Here is a 25920-nt window from a genome sequence, read left to right on the forward strand (position 1 = left end):
CAAGTGATTTAGCTCTTCTGAGTTTGCTGACCTGTTGAGTAGGGACGCAGATTCCCACTTCCCAGAGTAGCTGTGAGGATGTGAGGCTGTGCAGGTAGAGTGAAATTCTATGATGCCACATGCCTGGCATCCAGGCATTTACCAAATTTTAGCTCCCTCCCTCCCCATCCCAATCTCTCTGAGGAAGTAGGAGAACCTACTTTAAGCCTCTTACGTATAAAATGTACTTTGAAAGAAAGGAATTGGCTTTACACGGAAAATGGGTTCTTTGGGAACCCAATCAATGGGACTTGGAGTTGGAGGACAGATGGAGCCTCTTATTTTTGGGCCTCCTTTGACATCTAGGCTTCAGTTAAAAGTTGAAGCCTCACAAAGGAGTTAGAAGTATCTTTGCAACAAGGCTAGGTACTTCCAAAAGCAAGCAACGGTGCTGCTTCTCTCCTGCCTCGATGACCTCCATTTGGGGCTATTTCTGAGCCTCAGGGTAAAACTCCGTTGGCTGACAGGACAGCAGTTTGCCTGTAAAACATGCCCAGCCCTCCCAGCCTGCTTTTCTAACAGGTTTGGAAATCCCAGTTGTCTCCTCAGAGTTCTACACACACGGCAACTGGGTTTGGGCGGAGTTCTAGCAAAGGCTGCACTGAGGCACCCATTCCCTTCCCTGTTAACTCCCGCCGTCGGGAGGCTGCCTTTCTGGAGCTGCTCCCAACACGCTTCTCCTCCGGGCGGTGGTGCCTGCCAAAGACTCCGGCGGCGGCGCAGAGCCCAGGCTTCGAATCCCTCCTCCGAGTCCCGGGAATGGCCCGCCTCCGCCAGGCGCCTGGTTGCCATGGCATCCGCGGGGCACACGGGCCCATTGGCACAGGGCGGGAACCAATCAGAAGGCCCCGCAGGCCGCTGTGGCTGTGCTCCGGCTGGTCCCACGGCTGCCGGGGGCTGCTCCTAGGAAGAGGAGGGTGGTTCCTGGCCGGTGGCGCGGGACTGGCCCAGGCGCCCCGTATCCTCTCTTGGAGATCTCAGTGCCACTTCCCCTGAGTCCCGGACACACACACCTTCCCTGCTTGCCCCCCCGCCCCCCACATTCAGAGTTGAACAGTCTGTCGGAGTTACCTGCTAGGGAGGGCAGGGGCGAAGCTTTGTTGCCACTTTACAGCCATTTCCCCCAAAGAAAAAGCTCTGGAGCAGCTTATTGATTGGTCTGCAGGTGGGCCCTCCAAGCCCCAGGAAGATATCTGGGCCTTGTAAGTCTAGGGCTGCCCCAGCTTAAGATCCCTTGCTAATAGGCACATGGTTTCCGGATATAAGGAACTGGAACTGGGTGGGTGGTTTATTTCCATCCTGTTTGCCAACGATTGGGAGGACAGAAAAGTTGAATCTGAAAGATCATAGAATCCTGCACCTCCACTAGCTGTAAGAGACTGGGCATGTTACTGTACTCTCTGAACCCCAATTGCCCCGTTTGTAAAAACAGTTGTAACAAAAGAACCTATCTGCTCGCGTTGGCATAAGTAAATAATACAGGCAAAGCAGTCAGGTGGCTGGCCATAAGCAGTCAGTAAGGGACAGTCACCTGTTTTTAGAAGTGGTACAACAGTAGTGCCCAGAGCTAGAGTACTCACATGTAGCATTTGGCAGGTGTGTTCACATTCATCCAGTTTTTGCTTATTCATTTAGTTATTCATTCATTTAACCCATTAATGCATTCAGCATATATTCTCTGGGCATCTACTCTCGTATCGTTCTGATTTCAGTCTTTGTGCTGCCGAAGCGAGCACATATTCCCTGGGCATCTACCACCAGTCAGTTCATCCCTGTCCAGCTGTCCTTAGTGGGATCCAGCCCCCGGGGGAGTTGCGACGCTCTTCACAAGAACTGATGGAGTCTAGCCTGGCAGGAGGCTCGTAGGGAGATCTTGGCCCCGTGGCAGCTGGGGGTTTGGAAGTTGTTTCCTGCGGCTCTGCATCCTTTGGCTGAGGGACCTGAACAGAGCGGACCCCTGTAGTGTTTGAGCAGCACCGAGTCAGGACAGGTTTCCATAGCCACTTTTGGTCCCCTCACCTGTGGGGAGGTGTGCCCCCTTCTCCTGAAGGCCCCAGTCAGCCAGCTGGACCCTACTTCCTCTGTAGCGGGGCTCCCGTCTCCCAGGACTGACCTCCTTTGCTGGTCTGCTGAACTTTGCCATAGGCGGGAGTCCCTGAAACAATCCTACTATCGCTTTTCAGGCTCCCATCACCTCAACACTTCTTGTCGCACCCGGTGCCTTCCTGCCCTCGCTGTGCATCTCAGCACCTGGCTCCCATTGGGCTGTAGTGGCCACACCGCTTCTTACACTTTTTTGGGGATCATCTCACTCCTGTGGGCCCCCTCATCTTTGTACCCCTACCCCCCCCAAATCCATGCCCTGTCTGCTTGGGCTGTGTGACAGAGACATTCCTGGGGAGGCACTCTGCTGGACGCCTGAGGGACAGAAGTGCTTCACACAGGCCCGCTTCGTAAAGAGACGTCTCCTGTGGGATAAGGCCGCGATGCGTAGTGCTGTGGGAGTCGGTAGGGCGGAGCAGATGGGTCTGCTTCCAGAGTCAGGGAAGTCTTTTCCAGGAGGTGATGTTTGGGCAATCTTAAAGGATTTAACTGGGTAGACAGTGGGAGAGAGGGAATTCAAGTCAAGGAAAATAGTGTTCGTAAAAGCCTGAAATTGCCTTATGTTGTTAGAGAAAATGTAATGTAGTGTGAATGGAAAAAAAAGGGAGTGTGTTATTTGGGTTGAGGGTTCATGAGTAGCAGAGAGAAGAAGTGAGGCCAGAGAGCTAAACACGGACCTACTCATGCGGGCCTTGAAAGCTACCACGGGGAGCCGGTGAAGGGCTTTGAATAGGGGCGTGACATTCAGATTTATATGTAAGGAAAGTGAGACAAATGGCTGCAAGGGGATGGATAGTCTCGTTTGTCCTCTGGCAATTCTGTGAGGCAGACGGGGTGACGCTATTATCTACTTGTTACACCTGAGAAGACTGAGGCCCGAGCAGTTAAATATCTTGCCAAAGGTCTCAGAGCCAGAAAGCAGAGGACCTAGGACTCACCTGGCTTCCTGGCTCTGAACCTCTTTCTCCTGGGCATGCTGCCATTGTTAACAGAGTCTTCTAGAAAGCTGCCTGCAGCTGGGGAGTGGGTAGATGCTGACAGGAGCAATATGAAGCAAATGGTCATTGATACGATCTTGCTGAAGGAGCGTAGCCCTGGGATTTTGTGGCCTGTGGTGTTCAGTCTCCTGACCTGTATGCCAGTGCACAGAGAGCAAGAAGCAGCAGGGGGCTTTGAGCTTCCAGCTCTACCCTGCCTTGACAAACTCCATTCAGCAGGGCCTCGCTCATTAATTCAGGGCAGCACCTACTGCCTGATACTGGCATTTGTCAATGGCTTGTTTCTGCAAGCCCCTGGTCCTCCAGGTTGGTCAGCTCTGTAGTCCGCAGCCCCAGGGGGACCCCTGGCAGTCAGAGGTGGGCCCTTTCTCTGTCCGCAGTTTGTAAAATGAAATAACTTTATCTTTAAAAAACAAAGGTAACATCTAGCAGTACAGAACAGCAGCTTGGAGATCAGGCAGACCTGGGAGTTAGTTCTGCTGCTGCCACCAGCTAGCCAAGAAAGTTACTTAATGCAGTATGGGCCTCAGTTTTCTTATCTCTAAAATAAGCACGGTCAGACCTCCCTGAAAGGATTGTTGGGATGATTAAGGTGAGATTATGTTTGCAGAGTGCCTTGGCATGCTGCTTGGGTTTTATACGTCCTCAATATATGGTGACTTTAAATCCTGCTGTTACTGCTTCTCCCACCACTACTGCTACCATCACAGTTAAAGACGGTTTGAAAAACAGAGACGAGAAGAAAAAGTATCTTATAATCCTACCATCACGATGCAACTACCATTGTTATTAGTTATAGTTCCTTCAAATCTTTTTCCCCACAACTTCAGAACATATCAGATTTTGTGGCATATTTATTTTATAGCCATATTTATTTATTATTTTTCCTTTGTAGTAGGTACATTGTATTTATTTTTAATAAATTTTTTCTGATTATAAGATTACTATATAAAATTTAGAGAGCATAGAAAAAGCAAAAGGAAAAACCATACTTATAATGCATACCTCATTCCTAGCCCCGAGGCTGTCACTATGAACTTTTGATGTATCTTCTTCCAGTCTTTTGTTTGTGTTTTATTACAGAGTCGAGATCATATTACATATACAGTTTTCCTGTGATTTTTCAGTTCATAGGATATCATGAGGGTTTTTCTTTATTGTAAGCATTATTTTTCAAGGCTACATAGTAGTCCATCAGATGGCTCCACCGTAATTTACATAAGCATTCCCCTGTTGCTAGACATCTAAGTATTTTCCAGTTCCTCAACCTAAGCAGCTTCCTGTAACAGAACCTCGGGACGCAGCCTCAGTGTCACCAGGAGGCACATGGTGAACTTGTGCTGTGTGTATGGTCCTGGGCAGGGGATGGTGGAACCCCGCAGATAAATCAGGCACTGAGCCTGCCTCAAGGGAATGCAGAGACTAGACACCTGGAAATACTGACTGGGGCAAAATATGTACGTGCTTCTTTGCCAGACACTGTCAGGGAGTTCACCTAAGTGCTGGCCTCTCTGTTTCCTCCAGAAGCTGAGATCAGGAGCACACAGCTTTTACAAAGACAAAAGTCTCAGAAGCGTTGCTGACCCTTCTCACCTACCAGTGTATTAGGCCTCCGATACTCAAATGCCTTTTGAGCCTGTTACCTTGACTGTCAGGGGCCCATGCTAGTGACCTTTGAATATCACTTCCAAGTGGTTTTCACTGGGAAGGGGTGAGAAGCTACAGCCTCAAGAAGGGAACTAGCGTGAGCCTCTGGAGATTCGGGGATGCTCTAGTCCTTGTTTTGACGGACGCTTGCTCCGTTACCTGAGGCAAGTTCTTTCCTCTTACCAAGCCTCTGTTGTCTCCTCACAACGTAGAAAGATTGGACTAGATGATCTCCAGGGCCCTTGCGGCACTGATGTTCCACGGGGACCTGAAGCCTTCCTCTTGCCAGGAGCTAAAGTGAGCATCCTGATAAAGGTCACAGGATGCTTCTCCAGAGTCCAGAGTTTCTTTTAATTAGTACCTGGGGAAGCACTTATGCTTTTATATTCCCACTCACTTCCTCCTGGCTGCAGCTGGGATGAGTAGACTGAAAGGCAGGAAGTGCTGCTTGCTGGGTGAAAACACTAGATTCAGAACCCCCATGATTCTTTGTCTCTAATGTAGTAGGTATTTTTTCTTTTATGTACTTGGTTTTTTCATTCATTCTCTCACTTAGCAGATGTTAACTGAGTCCCAGACCTTGTACAGTCCAGAGGTGAATGAGACTCAGGCCTGTTCTCAAGACACATGCAGTCTAGTGAAGAGACAGGAGCAAGTGTAAAAGGCAACAAGAGAATTGCTACGATGGGGTACAGATAAGTTGCATAACAAAAGGGTACAGATAAGTTGCATAATGAAGGGAGTATTTGAGTCTGCCTGGAAGCAAAGGAGTCTGAGTGGACACATTGAGCCTTTAAAGGATGAGTGGAAGTTTTCTAGGCAGTTTGAGGAGAGGGCATCCCAAACAGAGGACCCACACGTGCAAAGTCCCAGAGGTATGAGAGTACATGTCATGTTCTTTATGAGGCTGGAGGGTGAAAGAGACAGTGAGCAGATGAGAAAAAGTCAAGCGCTTTTCCTTGGACAAGGAATTTTCTTTCTCTAATATACCTTATTTTTTTTTCTTTTTATAGGTCTCCTGTGGCTCAGAGCATAATCTGGCAGTGATTGGTAAGTAATTAGTATACTGAGAACTATGTGTGTTCTGAAACTCCTGTGGCAGTTAGAGAGGACTTTGGATTAATCAAAGGCCAGGGTGCCTCTGTGTGTGTGTGTGTGTGTGTGTGTGTGTGTGTACATGTTGGGGGAGATTCTAGGAAGTGGAAGTCTTTGATTGCCCAAGGCTTTACTAGAAGCCCCTTTTCTAAAAATTTCTATCCACATCATTGAGTGTCTTTTTAAGGTACCTCAGCTGGCCTCCCTGCCCCAGGCAGTGGCATTTGAGGATATTAAAGATTTTACAGACCAGGGACATCATGTGTAGAAAGCCAGACATAAAAAGGGAAGAGGACTGGGCTGCTCTTGTTTCTCTGAATAAATCCCTTATTCCAAGTTCTTTCCTCTTTCTTTGGAAATATGGGGCTCTGCTCACTGCCCCCCACTGCCTTGTATTCCGTGACACTCAGGAACTCTCAGATGAAGCCAACCTTCTGATTGGTTGAGGTTTCCTCTTAATTGGTTTTGGATAACCACGGGTCACTGTTTTTATGATTAGGCCTATGAGTAATTCCTTCAAGAAGCTTCCTCATTACTTCTCCAGGTAGACTAGTCTCCGTATCACAGTGCATTAAAGAGACACGAGTGTCGGGAGGGCCCGACTGCCTGAGTTCAATACAGGCTTCCACTTACTAGTTGTGTGAACTTGGACAAGGTACTTAACCCCTCCACGGGAGGGTGGTAGCAACTACCTTCTAGGAGTTAATATATATAAAGCACATAGAGCAGTGCTTAGCTCCTAGTAAGGGTTTTAGAAATGTTCCTTGTTATTATCTGATATTTGTTCTAATTGCCCTCCTCTGGGCTTTGGCTCCCCATCTGAAAAATGGAGGGGTGAAAACAGAAAATCAAGGTTCCCTCCTGCTCTGATATTTTAGGATCCTATTACAAACCCATCACTGCCTGCCTTCTGTTGGTGATTTCTGTTCCAGGCTACTTGTCTCCCAGCCTCTGACTCAGGTTCTGAAGGGCAAGACCCCTGCGTTTTCCTTTTGTTTCCTGCCTATTTGCAGCACCCAGAGCAATGCCTGGTACTCGGCAGAGACTCGAGCACTGTTTTCTGAATCGAGCTTAGCCTGGCCCAGCCGCCTGCGGTGACAGCAGTAGGCCCGAACGTGCTGTGCAACGAGGCAGAACCAAGGACAGCTGAGGAGGTGGGCTGCCAGCCAGCAGAGGGGGTGGGGAGTAAGCTGGGCTGGAGTCAGAGACGGAGAGAGAAAATGTAACGGCGGACCTGCATGCTTTGCAGCCGCACCAGACACTGGGTACCGGCACTGCTCCAGCCTGGGTGTGATGAAGACGAGCTCATCACAGAGTCCGACGTGGTGCCTAGAATGCCGGCACCGCTGCTTCCGCTGGTCTGGGGGAGAGATTGGCTCCCTCTGTGAGCAGCACGAACAAGAAGATTGCAGGGAATCTCAATACGGGAAAGAACACAGTCCCGGTGAAGGAGGGGCTGGAGCTAGCTAGCAGGGTGGCCGGCTGAGCTGACAGGCAGCCTGGGGCTAGAGAAAGAGCACAGACTCTGCAGGCAGACGACCTGGGTTCACACCGGCTGTATGTCCGTGTGAGCTTCCATTTCCCCCCTCGTCTCCGTGATGGGGAGAATTCCACTTTGCAGGATTGCTGTGAGGATTAATGTCTGTGAGATACCTGGTGTACAGGGGGTGTGAGAGAAATGGGTGTGTGTGTGTGTGTGTGTATAGTTCTGTTTGCTTCTCATTCCTCTCGGTCGGGGTGGGAGAGGGGAGAATGGCTTGTTAGTGCGACTGCGCTACTGAAGTCACTGTTACTTGGGAGAGAGAGATGGTAACATTCTGGAGAGGTGTCCAGCATTACCCAACTCTCCTCTGTCCTCTCCCAAGTGCGGAGAACGTCAGAGGCCATGGAGAGCAAGGTGTGCCGGTGAGCTCCTGGAGGGTGGACCTGTTATTTTCTGTTTTGTCCTCAGTGCCCGGTCTTGGCTCACAGTCTGTTGAACGCATGGCTGCAGAGTCAGGAAAGGTGGGCGCAGTCACACGGCTCTGGGCATATCCACCTGCTTGCGTGTAAGCTGGGAGCAGAGGCTCCCCACCACTGGAGGGATGAGGCCCTCCATGGGTGCCCTGCAGGGTCCAGGCTGTGCGATAGGAAGCGACAAGAAGCACCTGTTGGCTCTGGCAGAAGGCCAGGAGAGGGAGACAAGCTGAAGGAGGAGAGCTCCCACCGCTTAAAGCCTGGTTCTCACAGCTAGCTCCTCGCCTCAGCCCTTCTACCATTGCCTACTTGAGATGGATTTCTCTGCCTTCAGTCTCATTCCCTGAGATCCAGGCCCTCTGAGCCTGGTGCTGGGTCTCTCGCGTAGTAGGCGCAACAGTTACAGAATAGACTAGAACAGAATATAAGGGAGCCAGACTTTCCTCAAGTGTAGAAGCAGCATTAGTGTCTAATGAACGTGCAACAGACAAACCAGAGAGGGAGCTGGAAGGGAGATGGGTGGAAGGACGTGACTTAGGACCTGCTGTCTTCGAATGGACACTCCCCAAAGTGTGTTTGCTGTACCCACTTTATAGACAAGACACCTGAGACTCAGAGGCTCTACAGGTTGTCCAAGCGTAAGTAGCAATAAATAGTAGAGTTGTCTGCCTGACTTGCAAGACTGTTCTTTCGACCCTATCCAGTGTGGGTGGTGGTCAGGGAGAGCACAGACCCTAGGGTCAGATTGCTTGATTCCAGTCCTGGCTCCCACACTTAGGAGCTGTGTTACCCTTGTATAAGTGGCTTAACCCCCCTGTGTCTTGATCACCTCATCTGTAATATCCTATTATTGACCTCATAAGGTTGTTATGTAAAGTGCTAACAGTGCTTGGCACAAAAGTAGAGGCTCAATAAATGTTAGCTGGCGTTATTGTCCTCCTCCTCATCATTGTCATCATCATCACCATGTATTAAGACTTCGGGGCGCCTGGGTGGCTCAGTCATTAAGCGTCTGCCTTCGGCTCAAGTCATGATCCCAGGGTCCTGGGATCGAGCCCCGCATTGGGCTCCCTGCTCAGCGGGAAGCCTGCTTCTCCCTCTCCCACTCCCCCTGCTTGTGTTTCCTCTCTCGCTGTGTCTCTCTCTGTCAAATAAGTAAATAAAATCTTAAAAAAAAAAAAAGACTTCAAGGAAGGAAGTAATTATAAGGTAAGTATAAGAAGGCTTGACGCTCAAGGTGGGAACCTCAGGAGCTAGAGAGGGAAGTGTCTTCCCCACGCAGATTCCGGGGACAAGCGCAGGATCTCAGCATAGCTGCAGAAGGGATTTGTAAAACTTGGAGCCTGGGGACCCCAATCTGGGGGATCTGGAAACAGTGCGAGGCCAGATTTGTTCCAGATTAGGCTTCTGCTATCCACTGCCCCAGACAGGGATTCAGAACGTGCATGTTCCAGCCTGAAGCAAACCCTGCAGCAGCCACACTTCAGGTTTCTCTAGGGAACAAAGTAATTCTACTCTGCTACTTCATTTGCTTCCAGGTTCCTTTTTTCGCCTTCTTTTACAATTTGGTTTGGTTCTTTCCTTAGTTTTCCAATGAGGGTTCTCTTGACATATTCTGTGTCTGCCACCATGCATGGCCATGGCTAGTTCGAGTCTGGGCTTCGGACAGAGGAAGAGCTGCTGGAGCTAGGTGCAGAAAAACTCAAGTGACAGGAAGGAGAGGGCTGAGGCCAGAGGCCACAGCTGGCCTGGCCACTTCTAACCGTGCCGTGCACGGTCACTCCACCTCAGGGAGCCCGATTCCTCTTGTGTACAGTCAACCACCCCTGAAAGTTGTTCTTCCAAATGGCATAGGTACGTCAGGTGCCTGCTCAGTGCCTGCCACGTAACAGGGGCTCAGCAGGTGCTCACTCACTTGGCAGGTTCACTGGGCCATTTCTTTCTTTCTGCCTTCCCACCTAGGATTTCCCTCCACATCTCACAGAGCTGGCTGCCTGGCTCCCATTCGTGGGCAGAGACTGAGGTCAGCAGAGGTGGCACGAGGGCATGTGACCACCACTTGCTCAGAAGATCCCTGCCTACCAGAGGCTGGCTCCCAGGCCCAGCTCTGGTTTCGGGGCCCTCACCTCCGTGTCTGGCTGAATTGGCTCCAGCTGTTTTGCTTCCCCTAGGAGCAGCTTATTTTGGCTTGAATGGGCAATTTGTTTGCCTTCTCTCATGATGTGCAGTTGTTCAGCCTTCCCTTCCTGCAGAGAAAAAAGAGCTAACTGCATTTCCTGTCTCCCCGCTCCACGCAGACCTTTGGAAAGGATTTTATTGGTGGCCTTTTCCTGGAGCATTCAGGCTCGCCAGACAGGCATTGTTAAAGGGTTAGGTATTTGGCAAGAAAGTGTCATGCCTCCTCCTCCAAGCAAAGCCAGCTCTCTCACCAAATTGGAGCGATAATCTATGTAAGGATCTTTTTTTCCCCTTCATTTCAGTGATGATTTCCAATTATTGAACCTTTGTACCTTTGTAATATGTGTGGTGCAGCATCTGACCTTGGCTTGAAACCCATCAAACAGGGTCATGTAAGAATTTAATAGTGAGAACTAAATCTTTTTTGACACGGGCTGTACCTCTGAGAGGCCACACCTCCACACCCCAAGGCCTTGCAGAGAGCTTAGAGGCAAGTGTAAACTGTATGGTCCTGTGCACAGTGGGGTTGGCAAAACATAAATGCTTTATATTACCTCATTTAATCCTCAGAGCAAATCACTGAGTTTTGGTGCTGTGTTAACTGCATTTTCTAGATGAGGGAAGCTGAAGCGTAGGCTGAGCAGTTTGTTGGGAGGAATCAGCGTGTCCGGTCTTTAACCCAGGCCTCTAACTTCAGAGCCTGTGGTCCACTACCCCATGCTGCCTTCCTGTGGACCAGTGACAGTCCAGCCTGGTTTTAAGGCCACCAGATAAGATGATCTCATCCCGTCCTTTCAATACTGAGTTCCCTTTCATGTTAGCAACTTTTTCTGTCTTGCAGCCTAAATGTCTTCTTCAGATTCAGCAGTTCTCTGTATAATCACCAGATAGAATTGTGAAGTTGATGACATTGTTTTGGAAAACCACCCCTTGTAGGGTGGTTTTAGGATTCTTCTTCCCCCTCTAATTGTCCCTTACCTCTTTTTTCTTTTTTTAAAAGATTTTATTTATTTACAACAGAAAGAGACACAGCGAGAGAGGGAACACAAGCAAGGGGAGAGGGAGAGGGAGAAGCAGGCTCCCCGCAGAGCAGGGAGCCCGATGTGGGGCTCGATCCCAGGACCCTGGGATCCTGACCTGAGCCGAAGGCAGACGCTTAACGACTGAGCCACCCAGGCGCCCCTGTCCCTTACCTCTTTTTTTTTTTTTTTTTTAGATTTTATTTATTTATGTATTAGAGAGCGAGAGAGAGAGAAACAGCATGAGAGGGGAGAAGGTCAGAGGGAGAAGCAGGCTCACCGCTGAGCTGGGAGCCCGATGTGGGACTCGATCCCAGGACTCCAGGATCATGACCTGAGCCGAAGGCAGTCGCTTAACCAACTGAGCCACCCAGGTGCCCTGTCCCTTACCTCTTAAAAAATTAATTTACTTATTTAATTTTTGAATAATTAACACATGCATATGATTCAAACTTAAAAGGCATAGAAAGATTTAAAATGAAAAACTTCCCTCCTACCCTGTCCTCCCATTTGTCCATTGCCCAAAAACCCTTCCACCACACATGCAACTAATGCCTGTTAATCTGTATTTTTCTAGTTTCTTTTTGCACATATTAAGTAAATGCTAAGATATATTTTTATACCTCCTTTCACATAAGTGGTACTATATTGTACATACTGTGTAGTGTCTTGTTTTTTCTTTCAACAGTTTATCTGGGAGATCTTTACATATCAGTATAAAAACCTTCCTAGGTAGTTATTACAGGTATATAATATTCCAATATACCTATGTACCATGATTTATTTAACCCATGCCCTGTTGATGGACATGTAGATCATCTCTGATATTTTGCTATTACAGGTAATGATGTAGTGAACAACCTTGTGTATATATGTCATTTCATTTGTGGGATGTTGAAGAATAAATTCCTAGAAGCAAAATTATTATATCAAAGAGTTCGTATATCAATTTTGCAAGAGAGTTATTGCCTTCATAGGAATTTATACCATTATTTCCTCCCACTAGCGATATATGAGTACCTATTGCTGCAGCCTCCCTAAGAGTGTGTAAAGAAACTTCTAGATTTTCGCCGATCTGATAGGTGAAAAACTACCAAGGGTGGTTTTCGTCTTTTTTTACTTTTTAAATTAAAATACAGTATATATACCATAAAGTGTACAGATCTTAAAGGTTCAGTTTGATGAGTTTTTACCTATGCACATACCTAGGAAACTACCACCCAGTACAAGACACAGGACGTTTCAAGTACCCCAGAAGGTATCTCTTCTCAGGCAATACCCCAGCCCTAGAGTTAACTACTACTCCAACTTCTGTCTCCAGAAATGAGTTTTGTCAGTGGTTGAACTTCATATAAATGGTGTTATGCACTGTGTACTCTTTTGTGTTCAGCTTCTTATGCTCAACACATTGTGTCTCTAAGAATCATCTATTTTGTGTGTAGTGGGAGTTCTTTTTTATTGGTCAGTATTAGCCCACTGGATGAACATATCGCAACTTAGATGTCCGTTTCACTGTTGAAGATTTGGGTTGCTTCCATTTTGAGGACTGTGAATAAGGCTGTTGTCAACATTCTTACACATGCCTTTTGGTGAACATACACATTGGTTTCTCTTGAGTACGTAACTGAGAGTAGGATTTCTGGATCCTATCCTTAGCATTAGTAGATAAACAGTTTTCCAAAGTAGTAGTGCCAATTACATATTGCCCATCAGCAATATATGAGAGTTCCAACTGTGCCATATCCTTGCCAGGTATTTTCAGTCTTGCTGATCAAGGCCATCCTGCAGAGTAAGTAGTGTGGAACTTCACTGTCATTTTAATTTACATTTCTCTGATAGCCAATGATGCAGAGCACCTTTTCATATACTTAGAGGCCACTCGGGCAGCTTCTTCTGTCAAGTGCAAAGACTCTCAAGTGGGTTTTGTCTGTTTTTCTTAATGGTTTGCAGGCATCCTTTGTCTTATGGATTCAAGACCTTTGTTATATATATATATATATATATGTATGTATCTCAAACATCTTTTCCTTTCCCAGTCAATGGCTTACTGTTTTGCTCTCTTAATGGTGTCTTTTGATGCACAGATATCCTTAATTCTAATGAAGTCTAGTTTGTCAATCTTTTATTTAATGGTTTGAGGTATTTGTGCCCTCTTTACAACATTTTTGTCTGCTCCAAGGTCATGAAATGAAAATATTCTCCTTTGTGTTCATCTTGAAACTTTATTAATTTTGCCTTTTACATTTAGGCTTAGAATTCATTTTGAATCAGTATTAAAAAAAACCAACAACACATTGCTCTAAAACCATCTATTGAAAAGTTTGTCCTTTCCCCATTGAATTTTAGAGGCTTCTTTGTTGTAAATCAAGAAACTGTATATATATGTAAATTTGGTTTTGGACTCTCTCTTCTCTTTCATTAGTTTATTTTTCTATGTGCATGCTAGTAGCATTCCACCTTGATTGCAGCTTTATAATAAATTCCAATATCTGGTATTAAGTTTTCAAACTCTGTTCTTCTTTAAGATGATTGTGGCCTTTCTAATCCCTCTACTTGTAGTTATGAATGCAGATTGAGCACCTTTTTGTATATTTAGGAGCTCTTTGTATTTTCTTCTTTTTTTTAAGAATTTATTTATTAATTTTAGAGAATGTGTGTGTGCCGGTGGGGAGGGACAGAGGGAGAGAATCTCAAGCAGACTCCCCGCTGAGTGCAGAGTCTGACGTGGGGCTTGATCGCAAGACCCTGAGATCAGGACCTGAGGCAAAACCAAGAGTTGGACGCTTAACCGACTGAGCCACCCAGTCACTCCTGTATTTTCTTCTTTATGAAGGGTTTCTCCATACCTGTATTAGTTTTTCATTGCTACTGTAACAGATTACCAGAAAATTAGTGGCTTAAAACAAGAACACAAATGCGTTATCATAGAGTTTGAGGTCAGAAGTCTGAAATGGGTCTCACTGGGCTAAAATCAGGGTGTGAACAGGCTGCATTTTTTTTTCTGGAGTCTTTAAGGAGAGTGTTTTCTCGCCTCTCCCAGCCCCTGGGAGGCTACCTGCATTTCTTGCCTGTGGCTCCTGCCATCTTCAAAGCCCGCAGTGGCTGGTTGAATCTTTGCTTCATCGTATCACTCTGACACTGACTTTTCTGCCATCCTCTTCCACATTTAATAATGCTCGTGATTCCTTTAGGCCCCGTCTCCCGCTCTGGATAATCCAGCATAATCTCTCTATCTGAAGGTCAGCTAATTAGCAAGTTTAATTTCATCTGCTATCTCAGTTCTCCTTTGCCAAGTAATGTAACACTCACGGGCTCCAGGAATTAGGGCTTTGGGACGATATCATATGGCTTGCCTCAATATCCTTTGCCCTTTTTTTCCAGTTAGATTGTTGGTCTTTTTCTAATAAATTTCTAGGAGCTGGGTGCCTGGGTGGCTTAGTCTAGGAGCTGGGCGCCTGGGTGGCTCAGTCGGTTAAGCATCTGCCTTTGGCTCAGGTCATGATCTCGGGGTCCTGGGATTGAGCCCCACTGGGCTCCCTGCTCAACGGGGGGGGGGGGGCTGCTTCTCCCTCTCCCTCTGCCCCCGCACCCCCGGCTTGTGTTCTCTCTCAAATAAATAAAATCTTTAAAAAAAATTTCTAGGATCGGGGTGCCTGGGTGGCTCAGTCGTTAAGCATCTGCCTTCAGCTCAGGTCATGATCCCAGGGTCCTGGGATCAAGCCCCCCAATGGGCTCCCTGCTCAGCTGGAAGCCTACTTCTCCCTCTCCCACTCCCCCTGCTTATGTTCCCTCTCTCGCTGTCTCTCTCTCTGTCAAATAAATAAATAAAATCTTAAAAAAAAATTCTAGGATCTTTTTATGTATTAGGGAGGTTAGGCCTTTGTGGTTCAGACAGCAAATATATTTTCTCAGCTTTTTTTGTTCCTACTTTTGGTGTGTGTGTGTGTGTGTTTTGTTTTGTTTTGTTTTGTCCTGTTTTTGCCATGCAACCTTTTCTTTCTCTGGAGTCGAAATTTATCAGTCTTTTCCTGTGTGACTTCTGGATTTTGAGTTAGAGAAGCCTTCCCTATTCCAGGGTATAAAAGACTTTCCTCTATTTTACTCTAGTACTTTTTATGTTTGTCTGTTTGTTTTTTAACATGTAAGTCTTTGATCCATTTGAAACTTATTCTGATATACAATGTCAAGTGTAGATTCAACTTTATTATTTTTCCAGATGGCTACCCAATACTGTCTCAACACTATTTAATTCCCTTTCTTTGGCTGCCCTCCTGGATCCCATTGCTTCCAGAGCAACCCTAAGGCCTAAAGAGAGGCAGTGACTGACCCAAGATTGCCAGCTAGTCAGTGGCAGGCCTGAGGCTAGACCTCAGGTCCAGCTCAGGCTGCTCAGTCTGGAGCTGGTGGCTGGTTCTCAGGAGCTTTCCCGGGTGGCTGTGGCCTCCTGGGCTGTTTGCCGAGGCAGAGCAGCCCCTTGGTTCTGTGGGCTCTCAGTGTGCTGTCCCAGGTCATGCTTTGCTCATCTCCGGAGTGAGATATATTCCTTGCCACTGTCAGACCTGGCTGCTCAGGGTACCACTTTTTCTTCTCTATCAGGCCAGAAATGTGATAAGATCTTTGGCATTCAGGAGAGATGTCTCACAATTAATGCAGAGATGTTTTTACAGACCACTGGTTATTGTTTAAATCCCATTTCTGTTGAGTCCTTTGTTTTCAAGGCATGGCCTCACATCCCAAGGTGTGCCTTTTTAGCTTTCAATAAAGGTGGATTTTTTTCCACTCTTAGTCCCAAAGAAGCAGTGGTAGTATCACTCCACAGGAGTCATTCTATATGAGACCACAGGTGAGGGTGCCAGGCTGTCAAGGAGGCTCACATACTTGCTAATTACTCTCTCATGCCAGCCTTTTTGGGCACAAGATTGTTTACCACATTTTAGCACAAAGCTCTGGTCCTTTTAGGGTTGCTTCCACGAGCAGAAACCACAATTGTGACCCACTGTACTTGTTTACAAATACGAGGCTTGGGGTCTTGCAAAGGTAAATCTGACAAAGGTGAACTGAAGGTAAAAACTACAGAGAGGTAGAGTGAGCTAGAGGCAGCCTTCTGCAGTTGAGGGGCTGAGGTCTGGTCCCAGCATTGTCTGCCACCTGCTGTCTATATGATCCTGGGCAGTCATTTCCCTTTCTGGGCCTGAGGATCCCCATGCGAGAAATGTTTCTAAAGTCTGCTGCACTACTCAAGTCTGGCCTCATGTCCAACTGTGTTGCACATTAAAAAAAAAAAAAGAATTAATTTATTAAAAACATTTTTTTATTGTCGTGTCACTTAATGAGGTCTACTCTCGTTTTTAAGTGTACGATATGCTATTGTTAGCTGTAGGTACGATGTTGTACGAGGGACCTCTAAAACTTACTCATCTTCCTTCTTGGTAACAGTTACTTTTCTTGGTGTCCATGATACACTGCTCTCCTGGTTCCTTCTGTTTCATTGGCTGCTTCTCCATAGTCTCCTTCATGGGCTCCGCCTCTCCTCTGCCCGGATGCTGAAGGTCTGAGGGCTCCGGGGCTCTGTGTTGGTCTCCCATCTTTTCTCTCTCTGCAGGTTTTCCAGTCAACCTCATTCAGACCCATGGCTTTGAAAACTTTGTACACTGATGATTTCCCAATTTTTATGTTCAGCTCTGACCTCTTCTCTGAGCACCAAATTATATATCCAGGTCCCCATTTGACATCTCCACATTAATTTTAAATAGGTGTCTCCAGTGTAATGTGCCCAGAATAGAACTTTTATTTGTCTTTTTCAAGACCATCTCTACTGGGTCTTTCTCTCAGTATATGGCATCACCATCGACCCAGTTGCTGAAGCCAAAAATCTAGGAGTCCACATTGATTCCTCTCCTCTCCTCATTCATCCTCACATCGAATCCCTTACTAAGTCCTGCTGACTTTACCTCTAAATGTATCCTGAGAATGTCTACTTTGCTCCATTTCTACTACTACTGCTTAGTCCACGCCACCAGAGTCTCTCTTTGGGACTGTTTCTAGAACCCTAACTATACCAGGGCTCCCTTCTCTTCCCCACTGCCAGTATAAATGGAATTCGTACAGCATGGGTATATGGTAGCCAGAGTGCTTTTATGTGTTGGGCCTCGTAATGGACTGAATTGTCTCTGCCTGCCTTGCTTGCAGGGGTGCTGCTCCTGTTTGTTGAATACTGACTGACTGTTACGCACAGTACTGTCCTCATTCCCTCCCTTCAGCCCTTACTAGTGGCTGGCAGCTTGCCGTGTGGCATTCTGGGTGCCATGGAGCAATACAGCCGATGCTTGTTACCTCATGGAGCTCACATTGAGTGGGAAGGACACCTATGAATTAAGTCTGGCATATAATATGTACTTAATAAACACTGAAAGAATCCCAAGCAGAGAGTGATAAGAATTAGAGGAAAGGTTGAAAAGGAGGAATGATTAATTTTGGAAATCCTCATAGAAAAGGTAGCTTTTGAGCAGAGGAAGGGTAAAGAGCCTTGTGTGCTGAGGGACCAACATGAACAAAGGGAAGGAAGGCTGTAAAGAGTGAATCATGGTTGAGGGACGGTGGCCAACCACCAGGACTGAGGGTCAGCTAGGGCAGGTCTCCGATGACATGCTGAGGGGCATTGACTTTATTGTATAGACAGTGTGGAGCCATTATGGGTCATTTAGGAAGACACTTCAGAAGTTGACAGTTATAGCAGAAGATAAAAGGCTTTAAAAAAAAATGGAGAATGGACAGTAGTTGGGTGCCTACTACGTGCTGGCACCATTCTGAGCATTTTTCCTATATCATTTCATTTCATCATCACCATGCAGGATAGAAAATAGACAGATGAGCATTGTCCCTGTTTTTTCAGATGGGAAATTGCAGACTCAAAGAGGTGGAGCCCAGGATTCAGACTAACATCTATTGACTCCAAGGTTCAAACTTTCCCCCATCATCCTTCCACATCCCTGAAGGGGGTCATGCTTTGGCTTAATTAGCATATCAGGCCGCACCAATTAATTTTATAGTGTGCAGGTGACTTTAGAAGCCAGGAAGAAGCAATAGCAGAGCTAGTACTGATAGTACTTGTCTGCAGGGGCAGAGGTCAGCCTCTGCCCTATTTCCTGTCCTCAGAGCATAGCACCTAGGGGACCATGGACAGCATGGGACAGCTTTGACAGTGACCAGGAAGTCAGGCCTGTGGGCCTGCTCTGTCCTTCCTTTGAGCAAGCTTCCTGAGCCTGGGTGGCCCCATGAACCCCTAGACTCACAGTGTTACCCCTTAGCACCCAAAGGCCTTGGCTTATGCTGGAGCCCTAAATACACCTACCCTGTGGTGCTGTCCCTGCTGCCTCTTATCTCTCTGGAATCCCTCTTCCTCCTGGGTGCACTGAAAGCCCTTAACACAGAACAGCTATGACTATTCATTCCAAAGTGCTCTCTCTGGGCAGGGCTTCAGCAATGCTCTCTTTGCCCATTTGGCCATTCATGGATTTATAGATTCATTAAGAGGCTGCACCATGTAGTAGAAAGAGCTCTGGGCCATGGGACCTGAGTGCAAGACCAGCTGCTGTCACCTTGGGCTCGCCCCTTTCCTTCTCTGGGCCTTCTTTTCTTTATGGGTAAAAGAAGAGAATTGTGTAGGATAATCTTCAAGGTGTCTTCCAGCTCTGACACTTTCTGGGTTTTGTTCTTCCATAGAGTCATGCCTTGCCCTAACATGGCATTAAGGGAATGCTTCTCAGAAGAGATCATGTTTAAGGTGGGTCTTAAAGGATGAGTAGGAGGAGGAGAAAGGCATTCCTGCAAATGGGATCAGCATGAAGAAGGCATGGCACATTGGGGGAAAGAAGGGATCAGGAGGGGAACAGAGCAGTGGGAGATGAGGCTGTGGGATGTCTGCAGCCAGGTCACAGAGGTCTTGAATGACAGGCTCAGCAGCTGGGACTTCATCTTGCAGGGTAACAGTAACGTATCATGATACAGCTCCTGTGCTATACTTTCTCTTTTCCTGGGGTTAAAATTGCCTGTTTTTTCCCCTCTTCCTTTGACTGATTTTTCATATACTTCAACAGAGGAATCACAGAGAAATGGCAGTGGGTTTGATTTTGTGGCTTTGTAAGGTATTAATTCAGTAAGCTTGTGCTTTTCTGCTTGAGACAAGAAAGATGCTGCTGACCTTCCGGCCTTCAGCACACTGGATGTCTGATGGCTCCGACCAGGCGTCGTGGCTCCAAAATTCCCATCAGATTCCTTGGCCTAGCTCGAGGCTAATCCTTTCCTCTTCCCAAGGCAGCCACGAGGCTGAGGGACAGGAAGCTCACAGCGTAGTCCTCGTGTGGCATGTGTGCGGATGTGAGTGCTTCTGACGTGTGCTTACGGCTCCCAGTGCCCAAGGCTGTCCAACTCACCCACCCTTTTTCACGGTCGCTGCTTGGAGGTTCTCAGGGGAGGTTCAGTCCCATTCACGCAGGTGAGGACAGGGAGTCTCAGAAAGGTTGCCTGATTTGCCCCAGGCAGCGTAAGATAGTGTGAGGAGCCTGAGGCCTTGGAGTTAGGAGGCCACGGATTCCAGTTCCTGCTCTGCTACTTCATACCTGTGTGACCGTGTGCAAGTTGCCACCTTCTCTGAACTGTGGGTTCCACTTCTTTGAAGATTGAGGTAATAACCACTTCTATAAATGCTTGTCACTGGAGTGAATTGTGTGGTTTCTCTTGGCACAGAGTAGGTGCTCAGTGTGTCTGATTCTGACTCACTTGGGGGCTCTTTCTGGTGTTTCGCCTTGCTTCCCATATGGCCCTCTTTGTCATCTTGCTCCTCTCTTCTTAAGTCAATGCCACAGACGTAGACTAGTGGAAATACTCTTCCCGTGTGCCCAGTGTGAAGCTAGGCCCTATGGATGGGCTGCCAGGACACAGGGAATGGCCCCTGGCCTCACTTTGCTTATTGCCTGGTGGGGCGTGTTTGCGAGCGGAGAGGGTCCAGCCTTCACTCTTGACACGGAGCCAAGGTGATGTGACCGTCACGTGTGCCACTGATCTCCTTCCTCCTCCGGGAACTTGCCGTGTGGCACGCGCCAGACTAAGCTCTTACGTACACTGTCACTAAGCTCCGGCATACACTCCTACACACTCACGTGTGCCTGTAGCTTACTTACACTGCAACCCGCAATCCTGTTTTACACATGAGAAAAATGAGGCTCAGAAAAGGTAAGCATCTTGTCTTAAGATCTTACAACTGATACTGGGTGGCACTATTTGAACCAGATTATCTGACTCTGGAGCATGCACTTTTTTATTAGATAACTTTTTGTTTATTACAGAATTGTGTGTGTATATATATATATATATATATGTGAGTGTGTGTGTATGTGTGTGCATATATATATATATGTGTGTGTGTATGTGTGCATATATATGTGTGTGTATGTGTGTACATATATATATGTGAGTGTGTGTATGTGTGTACATACATATATATGTGAGTGTGTGTATGTGTGTACATATATACACACACATATATATATAGTTAAAAAGTAAAAAAATACTAAAAGGCTTAATAATGGCAGTTTCTACCTCACCTTTTCCCACCCCAAGGCCCATTCCCGGAGCCAGCCATTTTGAATTCTTTTCAGGTATTTACCTCTGTGTTTCTAAATCAAATGCTCATTTAACTTATCAATTTTAAATAAGACAAATTATATCTATTGATTTCTTAATATAAATTAAAATTTAGGGGCACCTGGGTGGCTCAGTCGGTTGTGTCCAACTCTTGATTTCAGCTTAGGTTGTGATCTCAGGGTTGTGAGATTGAGCCCCAGGTCAGGCTCGGTGCTGGGTGTGGAGTCTGCTTAAGATTCTCTCTCTCCCTCTCCCTTCGCCCCTCCCCACCGCTCTCTCTTGTTCTCTCTCTCTCTCTCAATAAATAAATAAATAAGTAAATAAATAAAGCAAATTATATCTATTGATTTCTTAATATAAATAAAAATTAATTATCTTATACCACCACCCCCATTTCCTCTCCCTCCATCCTCCCACTGTACTGAAATCATTAGTCTGTTAGTAAGATCCGTGTAAATACCATTCTCACTGCTAAGCCAAGTAAGGTATCACGATATAGCTCCTGTACTGTACTTTCTCTTTTTCGGGGGTATTGCCTGGTTGTTGTTTTTTTTTTTTTTTTACTCTTCCTTTGTTTGATTTTCTATATAGTAACCACTAATTCTTCCCAAATGCCCCCAAAATATCTGTAAAACACCTCTTCACCCCCCCTTTTTTTTAAAGATTTATTTATTTATTTGAGAGAGAGTGTGGGAGTATGTATGAACAGGGGGAGGAGCAGAGGACAGGAAACTCAAGCAGACTCCGTGCTGAGTGTGGAGCCGACATGGGCCTTGATCTCATGACCCTGAGATCATGTCCTGAGCCAAAAATCAAGAGCCAGACTCTTAACCAACTGAGCCACCCAGGTGCCTGCCTCTTCACCTCTTGATACTCTTTTCATATGGTCAAATATGTCAAGTCTGTTAGCAGTGTCCCCACTCCCACCCCACCCCAGAGCCCTGCCTCCTGGTTCCATCTGAGATAATTACCTCAGGCCTGCACAGCTGTTACCCTGTGACTTCTCTTTACTGCTCTCCTGTGTTAAACCCTGTTTCATCTGCTCCCTGTCTTCCTCCTTCTTGAGATTGGTCTCTTACTTTGGTGGAGCGCATGTTCCAGTAGCTCCCTAAGAAAGAGTAGTTTTCCGGCCGTTGTCCCTGCCTCTGTGAATGGCTCCTTTATAAAACTCTTCCCTGCTGCTCCTTTGAGCTGTAGTCTGTCTTGTGCTGAGGCCTGGACTGTTGCAGAGGTTTTCCTCTCTAGAAATGTGGTGATCTTTAGCTGTCTGTTCATATTGGAAAGTGAGACACAAGTGAGGCTCTGTGTGCATGGAGAGGGCTCACTGACTGGTGGACTTCCTTGTAAGATGAGGGGCATGAGGGGCAGAGGAGTGAGGGAAGCTTTTTCATTCATGGACCTCCAGAGATCAGTATTTATGGGCTTTTTTCTAATCTCTTGCCTTGGCGTATATATGCCTGGCTGTTGACTTTCTGGAACAGGATGGAGGAAGGAGACATGGGATCCCATCCCTCGTACACAGATTGTCACTGAAACTGTTTGTTTCATCCTTATCGTCACTCCCACCATCCAGTGTGTCTGTTTTTTTGTTTTTTTTGTTTTTTTCCTGAGTCCAGGGCCTCCCTGGGTCAGCTTCTCCAGAGAACAAATATCTAGTGTTCGCTTAGGAAGTAGGTTGCCTGGTTGTGTGTGTTGGGAAGAATCTGAGAACCTAACCATGCCATACATATGCTTTCAGCCAGTCCCTGTGATTTCAGCTCTGTCTTTATCCCACTTTCAAAGGCACTTGGTGCCTCTCAGTCCTGAGGCTTCCCCAAGTTTTGTAAGAGAAGTGGGTTCCATTTTCACTGTCCCCTTCAGCCTGCACTGGGCTGCAGCCAGCTCCACTCTGAGAAGTTAGTTACCTCCTCCATCTCTTCTTCATCTGAAATGTGTTGTGCTATCTTGTCTGCTGTTGTTTCTCCTTCTATTCTCCTTTCCTTGGTGGATTTATACTTTCTTTAGTTCTTTCCAGTCGGTTAAATGGGGCTTTGGAAGGGAGTAGAGATAAAAGCCTGGGCTCAGTCTGCCCTGATTAGTGGGAAGTTCGTAGCTTGCTTTTGTAGCCCACGGCTGCAAAGGGCAGAGGAAGTGGCCCCAGAGTGGCCCAGAGACTGCAAGGCAGGCCACGAGTCGATGGAAGGTAAGCCACCCAGAGTGGGAGCCTCCACACTGGGGTCTTTGCGATGGTGGGTTTTGTGAGTTCTGTGAGTCTGTTCATTTTATTCAGGCAGCACCTCTTAGATAAATTCTGCATATGAAGAGAATTTATTTCCATCAGTTGAGAACTGACTTGTAAAAAATTCAGCAAATGGCAATACATAACAGAAGGCAAACAACAACTAAAACCCCAAGTAAAATGATAGGGACTCTTAGACAAATGCATTTTAATTTTCCAAATGTTTATGGGCTTCTACTATGGGAGGGGCCTGCCTTCCTGAGGGAGGGGAGCAGAATTTTAGCTGCTCTAATCTAAGAAGAGGCCCAGGGTCATAAAACCACATACTTTAAAGGTAGAGGAGACTTTAGAGATGGCCTAATCCCCACAAAAGAGGAAATGAAGGCCTAAGTGAGGAAATGATTTGCCCAAAGTCACACAGCAAGTCAGAGGCTAAGTCCAGGATGACAACCCCCAAGTCTTGACTCCAGCTGGCATCACCACACCTCCTTGGAGACAGAGCATCAGTAACATTGGAGATGAGCTCCAAAGGCCCCACCCTTGTCACTGTGACCTGGCAGCCATGGCATGGGGAGCCCTTCACTCGGCTCACTTCTGGGTGACTTCTACTGCTTGTCCCCACTAGACACATTGTGTCCTCTGTTTCCCTCCTCTGCAGTAGCTCACATGCAGCCCAGTACAATACAGAAAGTAGACCTGTTTCCTTTCATTCTCCAGGGTTTGAGGCTCTCTCAGGGGTTGCTATATGAACTCAATTGCAGTTAAAAAAAAAAAAAAAGAGGGGCACCTGGGTGGCTCAGTCGTTAAGCATCTGCCTTCGGCTCAGGTCATGGTCCCAGGGTCCTGGGATCGAGCCCCACATCGGGCTCCCTGCTCAGCAGGAAGCCTGCTTCTCCCTCTCCCACTCCCCCTGCTTGTGTTCCCCCTCTCGCTGTCTCTCTCTGTCAAATAAATAAATAAAATCTTTTTTAAAAAAAAAAAGGTAAAGACTTCAATAACTCAGGTTTGGGGGAAGGTAAGGGAAAATAAGCCAACACAGCAAATTACCAACTCTCGAATATTTATTGACCATAATAGCAGTAATAGCTGACATTATTGGTCCTTACCATGGACCATGTATGGTTTTATACATTTTATATGCATTATTGATTGATTCTTTACATTAAACGTAAGTTAGGTAGTTAGTATGCTTGTTTCACAGATGGGGAAACTAAGGCACAGAGAGGTTAAGTAACTTGCTCAAGGAGAAGAGCATTGTCCTGGATACTCTACATTGTGAGGGGCTAGATATCCATCATGGTGGATTCATAATTAGTGGGTGATATTCTCCCAGATTATTCAGTAGTAGATTGATAAGACCTGCAAAGGGATCTCTTATGGCTGCCAAAGTTTCCAGCCTCAGACTGCCCCCATGAAGGCAGAGAAGAATGAGTGTTCCACTTTCTGAGATATCAGAAAACTGGGAGGGTATGCAAAGAATAACAAAATCAGGAACAAAACAAGGGTGGAAATGTGAGCTAAAGCCAACAAAGTAACATTTAACTGGGTATAAATGTAAGACCAGGCCTAATGGTAGAAGTTCTGAGTCTTGGGTGTAACTGCCTAGCTGATTCCTGGTCAGCTTGCAGTGAGGTCAAGGCCAAGGAGCCAGCCATGGCAGCAGAGATGTGGGCAGAGGGGAGAAGACGAACTTGATGGTTATGTTGCCTTTAAACTGTCAGTGGGACAAGCAATGGAGCCGTCCTGAAGACAAACTGCAAAAAGGGTCTCTTCTTCTTAAGGCCTTTCAAGTGATTGGATCAGGCCCACCCAGATCATCCGGAAGAATTTCTGCATAAAGCCAATTTATTATAGATGTTAATCACATCTACAGAATATCTTCACAGCAAAACCTAGGTTAGTGTTTGATTGAATAACTGGGTACACATGCCACATAAAACTGACTGTTACATGGTCCAACTTCTATTTTAAATCATTCTGGGGACAGGAGGGTGGCTGAGTTGAAGGGGAGAGGGTCTGGAAGCAGAGAGATGAGTAGAGAAGCCAGAGCATTACATTAAGGGAGGGGTGATGAGGACCTGAAATGAGTAGCGGCAAACTGAGAAACTGAGATAGAAAGTAAGAAGAGATTTGAAAGACCAAGCTCAGCCTATTGGGATTCAGTGACACAGTTTGAACAGGCTTGAGAAAGGAAGGAGAAAAATGGGCAGGATCGTGGATGGTATCCAGTGATCTGCTTGGTAGACTGGGTGGATGTGCCATCATTGACCGAGAAGGGAAATACATGGAAAGAGGAAAGAGCAGGCTAGAGGCAAGGTGATGAATGTATTTTTGAGCATAACTGAGTGTGTGATGCCTATGGAACATCCAAATAGAACGACCTGGTAGGAGATTGGGATGAAGACTTTTAACTCTGGAGAGGTCAGGTAGTTTCTGTAGAGAAAGGTGAGTGAAGCAGGACTACCTAAGTAGTTTTTTCTTCATGTCTATATGGATGGTGTTTTTGCTAAGTGGCCCTGCTCTAGGGTATGGTGTCATCATGCCTTCGATGCTGTTACATCGATGTGGCCATCCTGTGATTATTCCTGCCACTGCACTAGTTGGGTCCCGGGCAGAAACGGCTTTCCTCGCCGTGTTTTGCAGGGATCTGCCCAGCCTGCAAGACTTTCTCCCTAGATGTCAAGAAGCCATTGTGAGGGTTTGGTCCTCAGGAGGAGCCCATACACATGAGGGCTGTGTCTCCTTGAGGAAAATCCAGGATGAAATCACTAAAGTCTGGGGAGTGACCTGAAAGCATGTAGCACGAAGTATGACTAATGACTTCATGTAGCAGCTCACTGCCCCAGAAAAGGAGGCCGGCCCAATCAGCCTGCCTGGGAAGAAGCACCCTCTGTTCTCCCAACTTCCAACCCTAGACCTCCTCTCAACAGGTCTGCAGATAATGGATAGGGAGTTTCTGCCCTGGGAGGTGTGGGAGTACGGGGAAGGAGATGGGACAGTATTCATTGAGTACCTCCTATGGGCC

At 46.7% G+C, this 25920-nt stretch overlaps 1 protein-coding gene across 8 annotated transcripts in view; it reads left to right on the forward strand.

Annotated features, from left to right (window-relative positions):
- The window catches only part of SERGEF (secretion regulating guanine nucleotide exchange factor), a 218889-nt gene that overhangs the window by 129288 nt on the left and 63681 nt on the right, over positions 1-25920 (forward strand). For 7 of the 8 annotated variants that reach the window (XR_004302126.1, XR_004302132.1, XR_004302131.1 and 4 more), the window contains one exon: positions 5801-5837. Coding sequence is in view for 1 of the 8 variants with exons in the window: in XM_032427357.1 (XP_032283248.1) it covers positions 5801-5837 (37 nt within the window). In the remaining 7 variants the exon portion in view is untranslated. Of the gene's footprint in view, positions 1-5800; positions 5838-6895; positions 7037-25920 lie in introns of those variants that run through there. The other variant, XR_004302127.1, reaches the window with a different exon arrangement.

This window comes from Phoca vitulina, unplaced genomic scaffold (genome assembly GCF_004348235.1).
Source record: "Phoca vitulina isolate PV1807 unplaced genomic scaffold, GSC_HSeal_1.0 scaffold36, whole genome shotgun sequence".
In the NCBI taxonomy this organism is placed as follows: Eukaryota; Metazoa; Chordata; class Mammalia; order Carnivora; family Phocidae; genus Phoca; species Phoca vitulina.